The sequence below is a fragment of the Prinia subflava genome, chromosome 5, assembly GCF_021018805.1.
Source record: "Prinia subflava isolate CZ2003 ecotype Zambia chromosome 5, Cam_Psub_1.2, whole genome shotgun sequence".
NCBI lineage: Eukaryota > Metazoa > Chordata > Aves > Passeriformes > Cisticolidae > Prinia > Prinia subflava.
This window is the reverse complement of record NC_086251.1, coordinates 29,225,595-29,243,369: the sequence shown is the minus strand read 5'-3', so window position 1 is coordinate 29,243,369 and position 17,775 is coordinate 29,225,595. Positions and strand designations below refer to the sequence as shown.

Sequence of the window (17,775 nt, the reverse complement as noted above, 5' to 3'; positions counted from 1 at the left end):
TTTGCCACTATTTTTAGTAAATAACATGTTTACCTGTCAAAGGATCAGATATTCTGATGGGTATATTAGAGAAAGTTACAACAGTACTATCTAGTGTAATTAAGTTCAAAACATGAATAGCAAAGTGTTTTTCTTTTAAGGGCTTAACATCCAACATTAACAAAACAATTCTGCTAAAATCAGCAGGAATTATGAATGCAAAATATTTTAATTCATATAGTTTGGATATTAATAAGACAAGTCATCTCTCTTCTCTAAGCAGTATCAAAAAAACACTGTATTTCTACAGCGTCTCTGTAATCAGTGAAGAAAGAAAGGTTCCTGTGGGAACACCTAATTAGCCTGCTGCCCTGAATCATCCCAGAGCTTAGGCTTGGTGGGCTATACAGACAGCACAGAGTCTCTGAGGGTGCAGAAATGGAGGGACTGTAGGGACAGTGTGAGAATCCCTGGAGCCCAGAGCTGCCCATCTACTCGCACAGGGACAAGATACGGCCTCAGATACCTTCTACCCTCCTTGAGCTGTGCTCCAGAGAAGAGAGACGTGATGCTCTACCAGCTACAACATTAATTTCAGAACTCACGAAGGTTCTAAAGGCCAAGTTTCATTTTTATGCCTCATCAAAAGAAAGGCAGTTAAGCACTGCCTGACATTACACACAGGAGGTTCAGTGCTGACTCTGGGGAAATGCAGCATCTCTTGAATGACAAGCAAACCAATAAATGCTTTCTGCAGTGACAGAAACTTGAAAAGAGACAGATAATGCATTCCCCCCCTTTCATTAGTTGGTTATACTCTAGATACGAGTTTGGGCTCTGTTTGTTTAGATTGCCATATAGCTGAAGTTTGCAACAGCACCATTTGGCTTCAGATGAGGCTTCAAGCCTCAAAACACAAAGGAGAAGAAAGGGAAGGTCCATTTAGACAGAAATGGCACTTTAAATGGAAACATGCCCAGGAAAAGGTTTTCAACATTTTCTTTGTCAAAATGGTAGTGATCTAGAAGTCCAGAGTAGGGACTGGGATCTGCCCACATCACAGCTATTGGCTTCTCAAGATGAGACTGGAAAGTTAGAGGTTTTCTCGTGCTTGAGGGAGGTGTTGGGAAAAACAGCTGGATATTAAATTATGTTTTGGCTAAAAGCTGCCTGAAGCTAAGCTACACACTTGTAATCACTTCAATTGCAAGGCAAAAATAGCAGTAATTAATTTTGGCAATGTGACAGGATTTAAATAAACTGAACAGAATTCTTGGTAGTATATAAAATGTAAATATCTGAAAGCTATCAACATTTTATGTATTGAAATTAGTTCCACTTGCAATGGCATCAGAATGAGCTTCTCCAGTGAATAACTTTCTCTTCATCTGAATCTAATCTTAACAACAGAACCACCATCAAGTAAAAAATGGAAAAAATGCTTCTGTTTAAAACAAAGAACTCTTAATACTTGCACTGTATATTGTATTTCATCACAGAGACGCTCAATTATGTGAGGTAATATCTTAACTCCAAGTGACCCTACAGTGCTGTAGGCTGTCTGTGGTGACAATAAGCACTGGGTCTAGGCAGATCCAATCAATGGAAACCATTCCAAAGTAAACACACGGTGTCAGCTTCAGAATGTGGCAATAAAAATCTTACTAAATCCCAGAGCTGAATCTGGTTTTGCCTTTTACAGAAAAATGGTGGTTTATATGCTAAACTGCAAGGATGTCTGAAAAAAGGAAACATACATCTCTGTCTGGTATCATAGCAAATTCAGTAGACAGCTTTTCACAGACAGTGTAGAGAAGTCATCTGAGCTCAAGTAAAATGGATTAGCTTTTGCTGAAATCAATGCAAAAACATGAACTGAACACCAGCAGCTGAACCTCAAAATCTTCAAGAATAACATGGATAGAGAGCTCATTTCTATACAATCCTTCTGGACTGAACTGAAATGAGAGAGAAAACATCTGAACATCTGGTACCACCACAATACTGAGTATGAAAACCTCTTGCTACCCTCTCATTTTTGTGCCACAAGCAAGGACTGAAATTAGTACCTTGGATAGTTCTGAACCCTGGTCAAAAAATGCAACAAGTTCCAAATTCCACCTGCACATAGAAACAAAGTCACTGTAAGGGCACCTGTTTAGCCATCAACACGGAGACAATCTGCCTGACTAAATACACAATTCCAAACCCCTCCCACTAAGCAGGCCATGCCTGAAAGCAAGGTCTGCTTTAATTGAATAAAATAGGCTTCATGATATAAAGGTAACTAAGACTTTTTTTTTCTCACCTATAAGGAATCTTAAATGTATGCCTCTCACATTCTCTACAGCACCAAAAAACTTTTCAATGTATTATTTTCTTAATTTTTGGAGGACCTAGGGCCAAGCTCAGTAATGCATTTAGCCTTAGAAAATCAACTAAATCTACTTATACAAGGAAATTAGCCAGTTTAGCATTAGACCTGAGACCCAGGCCAACCTGACCTGCTTAAGGAAAAGAAAAAGAAGAAAACAATAATCACCAACATCAATTCCTTGCCATGCTGCGCTTGTATAATTAAGTTACTGAAACCAATTAAACACAGGAAGATGCAGTTATAAATAAATAAATGCTAAAATGCTAGATGAGAAGACTTGATTATTCGGCCAAGTTCAGTGACAGACACTAAAATAACTCCACATTCCTTGGCTGATGGGTTTAGAAAGGATATCTTTCCAACCGAAATATTCCACCAGACACCAACTGAAGACATTCTGATTTTACTCACACTCAAATCAAGCAGGATGTTTAATACAAACTCCTATGGAATCACATTCTCTAGAATACAGGCATACCTCAGGCACAAACAACAGATCAAATAAGAGTTCCTCTACCTTCAAGGCATCTACTAGTTTGCCAATGAAGATCCAGTGAAGGAGTATCTAGGCTGGGCTTCATCTCACCTAATTTTATTCATCTAAACTTTTGACTTGAAGAATAAAGTCTCTATTTAGGCGCTTCCTCCAGTCAGCTGTAGATGGACATTCCTTGAGAAAGTAAGTCCCACTTAAAGAGAAATATATAGATGATCTACAGATGATCTACAGATGATCTACAGATGATCTACAGATGATCTACAGATCTATAGATATAGACATCTCCAAAACTATAAATTGTCTGCACCCTGCAGTTAGGTAGAGGTTTATCTCACCTGTTATTCGCTGGTCAAATAAAATACAACCATATTCATACACTAAGGAAAGTAACTGTCTCACTGCAATGGGGTAATAATAAAATCTCAAGCTCAATTTTACTATTTTTCAACCCATCAAAAGAGGACAACATATTTCTCAAGTATTTATTTTAAAAAGGAATGAAACCTATGTTGGGGCATTTCCTCTCAAACCTCCTTTATGGACTACCTGGACACCTATCTCAAACCAGGCATTTCATTTAAGACAATGGAAAAATGAACAAGATGAAACCCTGACATAGTACACAGTACCATAAACATACATTTATATTTGGCTGAGCAGATACTGAAATTTCACTTCCCTATCTTTAATAATACAAAGAACCCATTTAGAGTCCTTTGAGTATTAATAGTGGTAATTTAAATTGACCTCAATATTGGTAGGGGGTGTTTGCACTCCAGGAAGCCGAGAGAATGAGTCTTAATCCATCTAAATCCATTTGGAATAAAATAAAGTGGAAAGCCTGCAGAAGCCACAAGGTAATTGAGTGCATGGGGCAATCTGGGGCTGGCAGCAGTAGCATTGAGTCCATTAATTGTCATTAGAACACCGTGGATTTGCCAGTCCAGTCCAATCACAATGACTTGGCCTATCCACATTACTCCTTGAAATGGTGAAGTCCATGATGTTTTGGTCAGACTGAGGATGTCAGTGAACATCAAGGTGTAACAGGATTTCAAACACATATCCTTATCCATTAAGAACTGTACTAAGTGTATCTTGCAGTTTTCAGTCAATAGAAAAGTTTGTGGAAGAAAATTTAATGCATACCTTTTTGTCTTTCTACCTATTTCAGTTAAATTCTTAGTATCTTTGATAGCCTTTCAAATAGAGCAAATACTGATTTTTACAACAGAGGCAAGTCTTCAAAGAAGATAAGTCAGCTTGCAGTAAACCAGCTTCATCTAGTAGCTCACAGTATGTGTAGTGATGGGGACAAATCTGCTGACATTGCACAAATCTAAGTAAAAAAACCCACACAAATTGTGTAATTTTCAACACTAGGGACATATTCAGAGGTTTAAGTGATTTTGTTTTAAAATTTTCACCTCATATCAAATATATAATTTAAAAGAAAAAATGATGCAACATATAGAAACATGACATTATTCATAAACCATATTAATGTTACGCTAAATATTGAAATCACATTTTATTCTGTAGTGCTGCTTTTTTCTGAAACAAACAACCTAAAGAAACAAACCAAACTTCGGCTGGGGCACAGCAATCTTGTCCAGATGGGCTTTATACACAGGTAAAATGAAGCAATAACCAACAGACAATTTCTGCTGCAGTACTCCAGGACATGTCCATATGTGCAACTCCCACAGACATACCTGGGGCAGTTTATGTAAGGACAGCAACATGAATGTGCCAGGAACAAGGCACGGCCTTGTCCAGTCACTCGCAGACGTATTCCCTTTTTGGCTGGACACTGAGCCTCATTTAAACACTGTGCTGCTGCAGTTGCAACCATCTCGACTCAAGCGCCTGAAACTCTTCGCAGTATGTGTGTGAACAGAGCAATGTTTTGACAGCAACACAAAAGCATTCCAATAGGCAGACACCACCTCTTACCTATACACTTATAACAATGAGAAAACGCTGGACTGACTTCCTACACCTTTCTGAGGCAAATGTCAGATGTGTTCTTGCTTGACATAAAGGTCTCATGCAAACTTGTCAGTTCTCTGCTCCTATTTCCTCCTAGCTATTTCACCCTGAACACTTGAAGTAATGAATCTCACCTGAGGATTTTTTAATACCCATATGAATTTAAATAATTCCTTTTATTTGAATTAATTAACTTTCCTGTTTCCTATGTAAAGTAGAGCAGCATTAATTACCTATATTCTACAGACTTTGAAAGTGAGATAGGCAGAAAGGAGATCTGTGGTGCAAGAGGTAACTGAAGAGAGAACCTGAACAAGATGGATATAAAACTTCCAGTGAGATCAGTGGGTGTTACTGAAATCACATGCTGCTGTGTGTCTCCTGACACCCACTCATGAGATTAAAGACACAATGTTGAAGAACAGCACTAGGAACCAACTGGCAATATTCTAAACCTGTAATACAGTGTATAACCAACCAGACAGTCAATGTGCTTACACTGCTGTCAAGCCTCACTATGAGAATTGCTGAAACCAGAAAAGTCAGAGTGTCATAAGCAATCACACTAACTTTCTTTTCTCTTTCACTTTTCAAAGGACAGCAAGGTTTCCAGAATAATCTTCTACACACCACATGTGCTCTTTTTCTCAATTCACGTTCCGGGATCGTAAAATGAAATAGGAGATCCTCACAGTTACATAATTTCTTGAACTAGTACCTTAAGACAAAGCAAATATACAATAAATGCAGATTCACAATGGCAACACCTACACTCTACAGGTGTCAGTAAGCAATGCCTCGTGGATAACTACAGGTCAGTCAATTGGTCAAAAACACTAGCTAAGAAATTTTAAAGGCAATCTGCAGTCTGCATAAAGTCGGCTTTACACTCCTAGTGCACTTACTGAGTATGCTACCCACCACCACCACCACTCCTTTAATACTCTTTCTGGGTTTACAGGTTCATTGCTCATAGAGAATGGTGAAACAACAGGTCAGGAACTTTCATTTTCATCTGGATTTTAACTCCTAGAATACAATGCAACAATCATACATATTTGAACACACAACAACTGATTTGAGGGTAAAACTCATGGAGGAGAAACTGAAATTCTATCATTTTGAGTCTTTACTGACTACTTTCTACCTCATTAAGACAAAAAATATTAGTATTATTTCTTATTCTATTTTTGCAGTGCACTCACTTTGTACAGGACAAAGAAAAAATGAACAGGATCTTCACAGTTTGTAAAGAGATAAGTATGTAAAACTATTGTACATAACCCACAGCAGGAGATATCTGCAGACTTCAAATGCTACTGACATTTTGCTTTCTAACAAAACATCAGAGAGATTCCAGCTTCCTTAGGAGCTGGTGCTGGACGTTACTCTGGAGAACACATTCAGTCCTATCCTATCCCACAAGTCTGAGAACCTGCCTTGCAACTTCTTCGTCACAGTCAATTTTGAGCTTAAAAACTCTCTTACTCTAAAAGGTTTGCTGATGGGGAGAAAACATAAACTTTTCCAGGTAATTAATATATCATTTCCCTTCAATTCTCTCCAGTAGCTATTAACCAGCAGTACAGACCACACCCTTTGTTCCAAGATTTATATCCAAAACAAACTAAATCTGAATCAGCAAGTCTCTACAACACCTGGAATGCCAACAATGTGTGCACAGTATATAAAAATAATTGATTGTTATATAGTTGAAAAAACATTTTCTGTATATTTAATAGAAATTCCATTTTCAGTAAAAAAAAAATTTAAACAAACATCTCCAATGCATACACAATCCATACACAAAAGAAAGGGCCTAGTCTTCCATTTATGAATAAAGGCATCTGGAACAATGCCTATACAAACCTACTAATTTCTTCTCTGTTAATTCCATATGGTCTTCCCATAACTATACCTGCTTTTCTGTAACCAATTTTGATTTGCATGAATTCTTCCCAGAAAGTGAACAATGACCTAATCTAATTATTTCTCCATTAATGGACAATTTTGCAACAATAGATAATGGAGAAATCCTTGATTAGTATCAGGAGTATTCTGACCAGCATAAACAGGCATTACATCACTAAGAGCCTCAGCAATCTTCCTTTAAATGCAGGACATACACTGTGCTGAGGGAATATGACTGATCTAGGCATCCTGAGAAGATAGAAGTGTAGCCAAAATGGTTTTTTGCTTTTGCAAAAGATGAGCATATCTGAGGTCCTGATACTCAAAGATGAACTGAATGGATGCTAAATCTGCTCTTTAGATACTAACAGCCCCTCTTCAACTGCAGCTCTAGGCTGTGTCTCTCTCCCAACCGTAATGCTAGCCCCAGCCCAACATATCACAACCAAATCAGACTCCCTCAGAGGTCCAAACCACCATTTTCTCTTGAACCTTTATCAGGGAATGTTCTTCAAAAGTCAGTTTGACACTAATAATATAGTCATTATTACTAATGCAGCTTTTTTCATTAAGCCACAAGAATCCAAAGTGGCAGCTAGCCCCTCATCACTGAAACACAGACGACACAGCAGCAGTTCTACTGCAGTACTGCCTCTGAATATCTCTGCTGACTGAGCAGTTGCTTACTAGTGTGGTTTCCCTCTAAGCACAGTGTGAAAAAAGAAAAGAACAGGTACTTTTGAAGGCAAGGGATCACAGTCTGGCATCTGAAATGTATTAGAGATTTACCACAAAAGGATTGTTTCTCTTTTTAGCAGTTGAATTAGCAAGAAAACAAATTCAGGAATCATGCTTACAAAAGGTGACATACTGGAGTTTGCAAGTCCTTAAAACATAATCAGAAAAGACAGGCACTTGGGTGTTATGAATCCTAGCCTGCTTTAGGATTTGTGCAACCTCCATTTTTTCAGCAGTAAAACATAAATAAAAATCCTACCTTTTCTGATAGTAGACCTATGAAGCTTAATTCATTTAAATTCTGTGAAAGTCTTTTGGGCTCCTTATATTGAAACTGTTATTTAATTAAATATTTTTATTATTCTGAAGGAGCAGCTGTGACCAAAAAATCTTATTTCTTTTATTGCTTCTTGCATTTTGCATGTAACTGTCCAACCCCCCAAAAAGAGCACTAGTCCATCTGTCCCTGTTATGATACGGATTTACAACAGTCCAACTGTGTTATAAGTAAAAAGCATCGGGATTTTAACAGCACTTTTAAATTACTTGTATTAATGTTCTTTTCCTGAGTTCCATGTACATTTTAAACTGGATTTTTTTATCCATTAAAATACATTCTAATCTCCTTTGCTGTCTTATTTAGTGAATTAGAATGGCTTTCAACACTATTTTTATGGACATAGAAACAGAAATGAATGGAACACATTGCTTTGATTTGTCCATCTACCAACAAGCCCAAAGTTGGTGTTGCTAGTTCTAAGCCAATACTCCACTGTTCTTTACTTCAATGTCCTCTAGTTCTTAATAAAACTGGAAGGAAAAGAAAAGGAAAACACAAAAGAGATGCTGCAGACTTAAGTAAAACTGGTTAGAGCATTAACTCAGAAGTCCTGTTTTAGCTTTTTGGAGTTTAAGAACTCCAGGGTGAAGTAGCTATCACTCAGAGCTTTCATGTACCACTAATTCAGTAATGCTTCCCTTGATTATAAATGCTGGGACAAAGAGTCTCATACATCTGAATTAGCACAACTATTAATTGTGTTTTTCCCTGAGTTGTTGTCACAGTGCAGATCATGGGGGTCAAATACAATACACTGAGTATGAATCTGACCCAAAAACTAACAGAAACACAACAGGCAAATTCTTGCCCCATTGTGATCCCCACCTGGTTGGAGAAAAACTTAAAAGCCTCCAACTTGTTCTAAAAGGCTCAAAATGATACAAAAAGGCTACCCAAAAGACAGCACTAAAGAAAAGATTTGTAAGATACTCTCCCTGGTGTACAGGTTCTGTCATATACAGCTCTGAGCAGGAGTGGGTGCATGGAAGACCACAGCCAGGTAGGCAACACAGAGAACAATGAGGAATGATTACACTAATTTACATTAAAGTGTCTAAGACAAAACAAAGGGGTCTCCAAACTCTCAACAGCTCAGGATCTGAAAGATTTCACCACAGTAGAAAGCCACAACATCCAGAGTCCTGCACTTCTTTTTTCTGTAAAGTGGCATAGAGTCTTTAAAACAGCTCTGTGAAGCCTGCAAGTCAGCAGCTCTGAGACAAGAAAGTCTCTCTGCATTGTAATAGCAGACCTGCACGTTACCAAACCAGGAAAAGCAAGCCACTATTACTTTCTGCTGAACTGACACGCTCCTTTCAGATCATTTCATGTGCAATTTGGAACTAGGGTTACACTTGGAGGTGTGAGTAGCACCAGCAAACATGCTATCTCCCTCAGACAGAAGGTCTCAGATTCATTTAAAAAAAGGCTTCTTATATACAGGATATTCTGACACCATGGGTAGAGAGACTAGCTCCTATTTCCTTCACTAGGTTTAAGGAAGAGGATGGAGCACAATGTCAAAGGCACCTGCTTGTCTCTGTCAATGCAAAGCCAAGCCTCAGAAACCATCTAGCATTATATGTTCCCTGCCAAGTATTGTTTGAAACCCGAACCTTTTAAAATATTCGTTTTCTTAGTCTAAATTGGATACAGTACCCTTGTAATAACCTCCTTCTAGACATGCTGCGTTTCCCTCTCAGGATTCAGAATTGCCACTTACAATCAGCCAAAGGAACAAAATGTTTCTATTATTTATGTTGATTTTTTCACGGATGGCAAAGGATTCATCGTCATGTCAGTCCCTTTACTGTTACCTACTCTGCCTACTGCCTATGAGACTCAGCTGTAGCTCAGGGCCAAGCAGTGAAAGGCAAATCCCCTACATCGAGTTTGTTTGTCCTATCAATTCTTTAGAAAGCATCATGTAGGCATAAGGAAATGAAAAGCAAAGAAAACCATTTTAACTACCTTGCCATGTAGTTTGTGAGCATCATATCTTATCTGAGCAAATTCACGGAGTCCAAAAGATCCTCCAATGAGATAGAGCTGAAAACAGAATGAAAACAGATGTGTTAGGACTGTTATGGAAAAGAACGCTTTGCACACCTACAAAAAATACTGTGCATACCGACACAATTCATTTACCAAGGGATTCTGCTGTTTTTCCAACAGGAACACCAGGAGCTGAAGAAAATAATTCTTTAGAAAATAAGTACAGGTGCCTTCTTCCACTCTCTGAGCCTGGATTTCACACATTCCCTCCTTCATACAGACAGCTGCTACATGACTCAGAATTTCCAGGGACTTCCTCTCCTCTTACCCCTTCTTTTCCCTCCCCATGTGGCTTCCTGACATAATCTCAGCAAAGGAACCTTTACCTCACTGCCACAGGTGTTATTCTCATAAATTTTCAAACTCTGTGGGGAAGTAAAAATGCCACACTGAGTTACTCTGATATCTGTGGGTAACAGATCTAATTAAGCTTCTGAACAGACCATGGCTGTAGCTATAGTTCAATAACATATTATCACCCAGGCTAAGAAATCATATCCAGCACACCTATCCTTTTATTACTCTTTGGTTATCCTGCAATTTCCTCCATGCCTGTGAAGCTTAAAAATAATAAATGGAGAAATGGGGGGGATTCATATCCATTATTCCTTCTTAGACAGAGTGATATCACAAAGCTGTGTATGTATTTTTACCAGTAGAAATCGATAGACCATCCAAAGATCAAGTATTGCTTAAAGAAAGAAGAGACTTGAGAATTAGCATAGAAATCTAGCTGCTTTGTGCAAGAGTCAGGTCCCTTGCTACTGCTCTGACCTCACAGTGTCTGCTGTTCTCTGTTAATGCAGATGCATAGGAGTCCAAAAGACTTCACATCTAGAGACACACGTCTAAGGAAGGTGGAAGCATGAGGAAGCTCTAAGGACCTGAGGGAAGGTAGAAAAAAATCCAAACAAAACCCACCACCACCCTCTTTCATCGTGCAACTTTGCTGTTACAGTCCTTCATTACAGGCTGTTGCTGAACTGCTGTTTTCTACACATTGTTGATTTCTTACTACGTATGAGGTTTGCAGCAATGGCCTGTGCCCAAGAATTGTTATAATTATGCTGTGCAGGTAGTCAAAGTGTACGTTCTTTCCAGAAAGTGGAAGTTCATGTCACTGTGGGCGCAAAGAATTAAAAATTAGAAACAAAACCCTTCCTTCTACACTTATTCATTCTCGAAAGTTGCAGGACTGCATTATTTCCCACCAAGCAGGTAAAATTACTCACAACCACATGAACACCCTCCAGACACACACTCAGATGCTGGTAAGGTACAGACTGGTACCCCAGAAATGATGTACTCTGTCCAAAAAAGAAGAAACCCTTCACCAATAGCCAGGAGTTAAGGGCTCCAGAGTCTCTTTCTGGCCCTTTCAATGAGCCTTAAAATCTAGCTGATAAAAAAAAAAAAAAAAAAAACAACAAATAGACACAAATTTTGCAGTCTGAATACCCAGTTGCTAGGCCACAGACCACTGGTTTCAGAAAGCCAATCAGAAAATCACCATATGGTACCAAGTCCAGTGACCAGAAATATGAATAATCAAAAACTGGATGGCATCATACTTGTGCCATAACTGTTTCAAGGGATTAATGATGATCTTGCAGATACTGAATCATCAAAATACTCAGTAGAAAAAAAACAAATGAAAGAAAAGTCTTCCTCATGTCAGTATTTTGGTAAGAAAAAATAACAGAAAGCAGAAAATAAAGTGTTCGAAATGGTTAAAAAGAACTTGAACATTATTCAAGATTTATTCAACCAAATCACAAGATTTGTCAGATGAAGATATGGTAGCACATAATGCTGAAAATCTCAAGGATCACACTGTAATTGAATTTTAACATGGTTGATGCCTCAGCATAAATTTTCATTAGCTGATCTTCTTTAATTCCTAACAAGTATTATGTTAATTTATGGCAACTGTGTTAATAAACTTTAAGCCCTAATAAACACAAATTTGAAATGTTATAGACAAGTTTATGGCTGTTACAAACCAGAGCTTATTTCCTTTTCTTCATATTAGTATGTTGTCAAAGAATGTCTACAGCAAGGCAAAAACAACTGCACTAGAAATGGTTCAGTTATTAAACCAGGCAGAAAGCAGCAATTACTTGTGACATCAATTAAAAATTAATTTGCCCAACAATAAACTTGCATGGAGTGTATCCTGTTATGAGATGCAATATGAACAATTGGAAGACTTTGGCTTACAAAGCCATGCTGCAAGCTAAAAATGAAATATTACATTCTTTAGCTTTAAAACTCTATAATGTACACTGCAACTATGAAAAATCAAGTTGAAGGTTGTTGCATGAAGTAAGTCACGTGCTACTCACTGTGTCTCATCACATCCTATCACTTGTTTGACAGCAACCATCCATGACACAGTGCATTTTACATTTGCAGCTACACACAGTAAAGAAGTTGATACACACACACACCCCTCTTATTTCCTGTTCTGGAATTCAGGTTTTGGCTTGACACTGCAGTTTTACTCACAACACCTTGGTACTATTTAGAGGAAAAAACCCACTTGATCTGTGATGTACTTTTGCTCTTCATACAGCAGAAGCAGCATAACAAGCCCGGCAAGCTGGCACATTTGACTTATCAGGCACTACCAGTACAGTTGCCTTCACATTTCCAATAGTGCAATGACTGACTTATCTTACCAGGAAACATCAGTTAAGCTCCATCAGAGACAAAGCAAACTGATGCTTTAAGAAAGTACAAACGCTGCTGAAATATTACACAGTGTAATGCTGGAAAGTTAGGACTAAGATTTCATAGTTTTGCAAAGTACAGGATACACACAAATAATATAAATAATATGTTTACAAGTCCCCTTGACCAATGCTTTAAAGAACCAAAGATGATGTCTGACTTCACTGCAAAACCAGACCAGAATCAGTCATATTCAGCACTGATTTAATCAACCAAGAGCATGTCAATATAGTCAGCTGACAGCCGTGAACATGAATCGCACTCATCTACACAGGGCAGAGCACAGTGGACAGCTATTCAATCAATTACCTTCTTGAAAACTGTGTTCAAAAGCCAATAAAAGAAGGTATAAACGAATTTATGCAACTGTAATACTGTTACAGGTAGCAAAAGACTCAGTGACTGACAACGCATGGAGTAGAAATGCTAGTCTTGGCTTTAACTCTTCTGTTGCATTGTGAGGGAAGTTGCTCTCGCTACCTTAATTTCAGTATTAGCTGTATTTACAAAGGGAACCAGCAAGAATCACCAGTTAAAATAATCAGAAGCAGGATAAGACTCAAAATTTCCAGCACCATTACTGGCTTGTTAGCTTTGCATATAATCTCTACACTCTTTGCAAAACACTCTTCAGTTAAAAAAGCACAATGGACAAATTTGCCAAATGTAACCCAAAAGCAACAGTGAAGTCCAGTATGTTCTATCCACTAGTCCAGGCACAAAAAGACAGTAGAAGCTATTCAGGATGCCATATAAATATAAATTAGGTTGGCAACATTCTAATGAAGTCAGGATCAAGTTCACTCTCCTGTTAACTGAAGGGGGAAAAGTAATGTCACATATAATAAAAATTAAATTCTTTTCATTACAACTTTAGAATCATACAGATACTTAATGTACATGATAAAATATTACGGCACTGGCACCTGAAGGATACTCAAGCTTGAAAGTTTACATATATCTGCATTCTTTGTGAGGAAACTATTCATTTTATTTGCTTCACAATACAGAGAAAAAACATTATGTAGTGAACGTCATCTATCTTGTTACTTGAATGGTCTCAGCAGATTGATGAAATGATGAAAAACTTCTCATTTTTTCCTTTATGCCTGAAGTTTAACTTAGGGAGGCAAAGATCATTAACCATACTAGTTAGTCAGCACTTAACACCAAAGGAAACAGCTTAACAGCACTGCTAGCACAACCCCCATTAAAGATCCCACATTGGATTATTCCTTTATGTTTCAGTGAGTACACGAAAAAACCCCTACAATGTTGTAATGCAATTATGCATGCATGGAAGACTTGCATGTTCCAAAACAAAATGAAAGATAGGATGTGACATAAGAGCACCATCTGTCACATATACTCAGCAACCTCAATAAACATTTTATGTAAAAAAATGACATAAAATTCTCTTTAATAACATTCTTTTAAAATTTCTTTTTGTTCACGTCTCCATTGTGAAGTATGTTATGCAATCAGTTATAGATGGCATCAGACTGATCCCTTGAACCGCATCTTAGCACGGGAAATGCTTGTATTTGTCACCACCTTCAGTGGGTGGTCACTGAGGGCTTGTAACATCAGAATTTAGGACTTACAACAGATCTCTTTTTTAGTTTCCTGCATAATCGAAAGCAACCAACTTCACTTCATTGAGTTAACAAAATAATAAGAAACTGCTTCTCCAGCAGCATCAGCAATTTGTCATGTTATAGGCATCCCTGTTGTTAGAGAAAGTCATTCCTGCTACAGCAGCAGTTGTGAAAGAGATTATTACAAAGTCATAAATCCCTAAACTAACCAAATCACAGGGTTTGGTGCTGGCAGCGCAGATCATGCTGTGGTAGAAAATGTTATGATAGGTATACAAAGAAGGAATATTGTAATTTTCTAACCTCTTCTTCAGGACTGCTGCTACAGAACTCTCCAGCTATTCATCAGGAGCTTCAAAACTAGAGTAGTGAATTATTTTAGTTTAGTTTGCAGTGATCACAGCAAAGAGAGTTTTGGGGGTTCCTTTTTAAAGAACTGTCAGATGTGCAGTGCAAGACTGGTGAAAGATCGCAATTTGGCAGTCCAGAAGACTGAAGTCTCTTTTCTTTTCCCTAAATAAAGTAGCAGGGCAAATTGCCAGCCCCAGAAAAGACCAGGCAAGTCATCTTAACCTGAAGCGCCCCCCTCTGCCAGCTCTAACTCTCAAAAGTTTATTTCCCACAGCCATTCCTGCACTTGACTCTAACGCTGAAACTGTGGAGAAGAGGGAAAAACAATGCTAAGTCTTCTCAGAAACTTACTAAATCCTCTCCTCACCCTCAATGGAAACAAAAAGTCTACCTTTACTGCTTGTCTAAAAAAAAAAAAATGGAAATAACTTTTAGGTCACACCAGAGGTCTCCTTTGAGGGAAAACAGACCAAACCTGCATGCACCCATCAGGAGTTATTTCATTCAAAGGCACATCAAGTAAGCGAATGCTCTCACGTAATGCAGATGCTAGAATCACACATTGTAGAAAGGCTGAACTGCATTACACTCAAAAATGAATGAAATATAGCAGTAGATGACCACATGAATACTGTGCTGGCGTTCAGGAACAGCAGCTGGTATAAACTGGAGCCAATTGTTACTGACTGATAAAGCAGAGTGCAGTTTGCACAGCATGTAGAACATGCACAGAATATTAAACCCAGCCCAAGGTATCAGGTTAATTGTTTCAGTAAGAGAATGTTCAAAGCAATGTTTTTAAAGATCGCAAATAAGAATGGCTAAAGGCCAGAGAACATCAACAAAAAAAACCCTGTCCATAACCTTCCAATCTTACTATTCAGTGTCTTATGAGAAAACAAAACTTTTGTTTGTTAAAATGTCGAATTCATAATAGGTTTTAAACTAAAGAAAACACATGTAATAGAAACCAGTCTAGGAATAATGCAGAAAAGATAGAAACACGTATGTTCCTCAATGTGAGCATGAGTATAAAAGGACATTTTCAGCCACAGCATTGTCATTTTGCATTACACACACTGCTTGGGCTGGTCAGACAGCAAAGGCATTTCACTCTGCAGCTGCAGCTGTTTGAAATCCAAGTCTGCCCTGGTGGTTGTCTGAATACCACCTTCATTTTCTCCACAAGCTCCTAAAAGACAAAATTTCAATTCCTTATTAACATTATAATTTCCACAACTCACAGGTTCAAATCTAGCCAAGGTAAACTACCATGAGAAAGTGTTTACATCTTGTGGCAAGCTGGTGTTCTTGTGATGTGTTAGGTCCTGCTCAAAACCGCAATGAACTGAAACCTGAATGAAAGAATATAAAAAGAATCCACAAGAAATGTTATTTCCCTATTGCTACTCCTGGACAAGGAATGAAGTTTAAACGTTCTGCAGAATAAACATGAATCTTACACTTTTACCATCAGAACCCCTTGAAGAAGTGGGAGACCTAGGGCAGGACTAAACACACAGTGGAAACAGTCAAGTCTGGCAAATCTGGACTTCTCTTTCTGTTCAGAGGCTCAACAGAGAACATCAGACCCTCCCAAGTGCCAGATTAGTCCATTCTAACAGCATTAAATGATACAAATGCACCCTTTATGATTTGAAATGAAACAGAAGGAAAATCTGAAGTACCAAAGAGTGCCTATTTGCTTGTCACTATATATCTGGAAAACTGTTCTCAAGGATTGAAAATGAAAAATTTAACTAGTTGATGCAAAAGGAAAACTCAAATATTTTAACACCTAACAGTCAACTGAAAGACGGAAGTCAGCTAATTCAGACTGCACCAACTGGACTCCACAGAAGCCCATTCAGCCTGAACACACTGGCTTCCACAGGAGCTATAACAGCTCCAGGGCTGGTTTTGTCTGGAACAGCTCCACACTGTGGATTCAAACACACACAAGAACAGGAGATGCAAAGCAGAAGTCGAAGACATATCTCACCACAGGCCAAGAGACCAACATGCACAGTACAAGTCTGAAGCATCAAAATAGCACTCTGTTATTCACTGATTGGGAGGAAGAACTTTTAAATTCTAAAATAGTTCTGTATTTATTGCTCCTCTAGGCTGCAAATGTAATACTTGTGACTTTTACAGGCAATCTCCATTTATCTACAAATACTAGAAGTCAGAATTATCTTCTCAAGGATGAATGTTAACTTCTATTCACTCTCAAAAAAGTATTAACATTTAAATCAACTGTTCTGCGTATGTCAAATTTTATTGTAAAGTTACATAAAGTAATAGATATTAATAAAAGTCCTGCAATCCAGTATTATGAATTGTTCAAGGCAATAATGTGAAAGATGTTAGCAATAACACTGACACATCTAAAAGTGAAAAATGCTGATTGCAGTAATCCTTCTTTAAACAATATCAGAAGATAATGTATTAACAGTTTCTATTTATAGACACTGATAGCAACAATAAGATCTCAGAATTATGATTACTCCCAAGAAAAATTGTCCATATTTCCAGTGTTCTGATAATCTTTTTACAGGCAGATCATCCAGAATCTGTAGGGAAAACCACGCCTTGTGTTTAGCATACCCCAGGACTCCAAATTGAGCAGGTTTTTAATGAAATGAACTCAAAATGTTGAATTTAAAGAAATGTATGAAAATTTAACCCATTAACCCTCTAAACTTTCACTTTCAGTAACTCACAGGACAACAAAATATCATTTCATATATCTGCAAAACATTTCCGGGCAGGAGTCCTTGCTCCCAGATGACCCTGACTTCACACCTGAGAACAAAACTAATCCATGGACATGTAATTTCATGTCCTGATGTCTGGAAAAGTTGTTTTGGTTCTGTTTGTCACAACAACTGGCTCATTAATGAGAGCCTGAGATGCCACTGACCTTCTCTAATGGTGTCTAGAAGCACTGACCACATTGCTGCAGCATTGTCAGGGACTTGTTCTAATGTGACCTTTTTTCTAGTCCTGTACATGACACGCACTCTTGGCATCCCTTAACGAAGTGTTTATCAAGGTAAACTTGCACTGCTCAGGGCAGCAGCGTAGATGGCATTGTGGTACAGTCTGTGCTAATAATCACTAGTGGAAATGAATTTTAGAAACATATTTATTCATAGTAAAATCTTTCACTGCTCCAAGCCTTTGGCAAGACTAGGCA

General features: G+C 38.0%; 1 protein-coding gene across 1 annotated transcript in view; it reads right to left on the bottom strand.

Annotated features, from left to right (window-relative positions):
• LOC134551277 (cytochrome c oxidase assembly protein COX16 homolog, mitochondrial) overlaps positions 1–17,775 on the bottom strand; it is a 44,548-nt gene that overhangs the window by 22,226 nt on the left and 4,547 nt on the right. Inside the window, exon 2 of the mRNA XM_063398704.1 lies at positions 9,808–9,885. Coding sequence (XP_063254774.1) covers positions 9,808–9,885 — 78 coding nt within the window. The remainder of the gene's footprint in view (positions 1–9,807; positions 9,886–17,775) is intronic.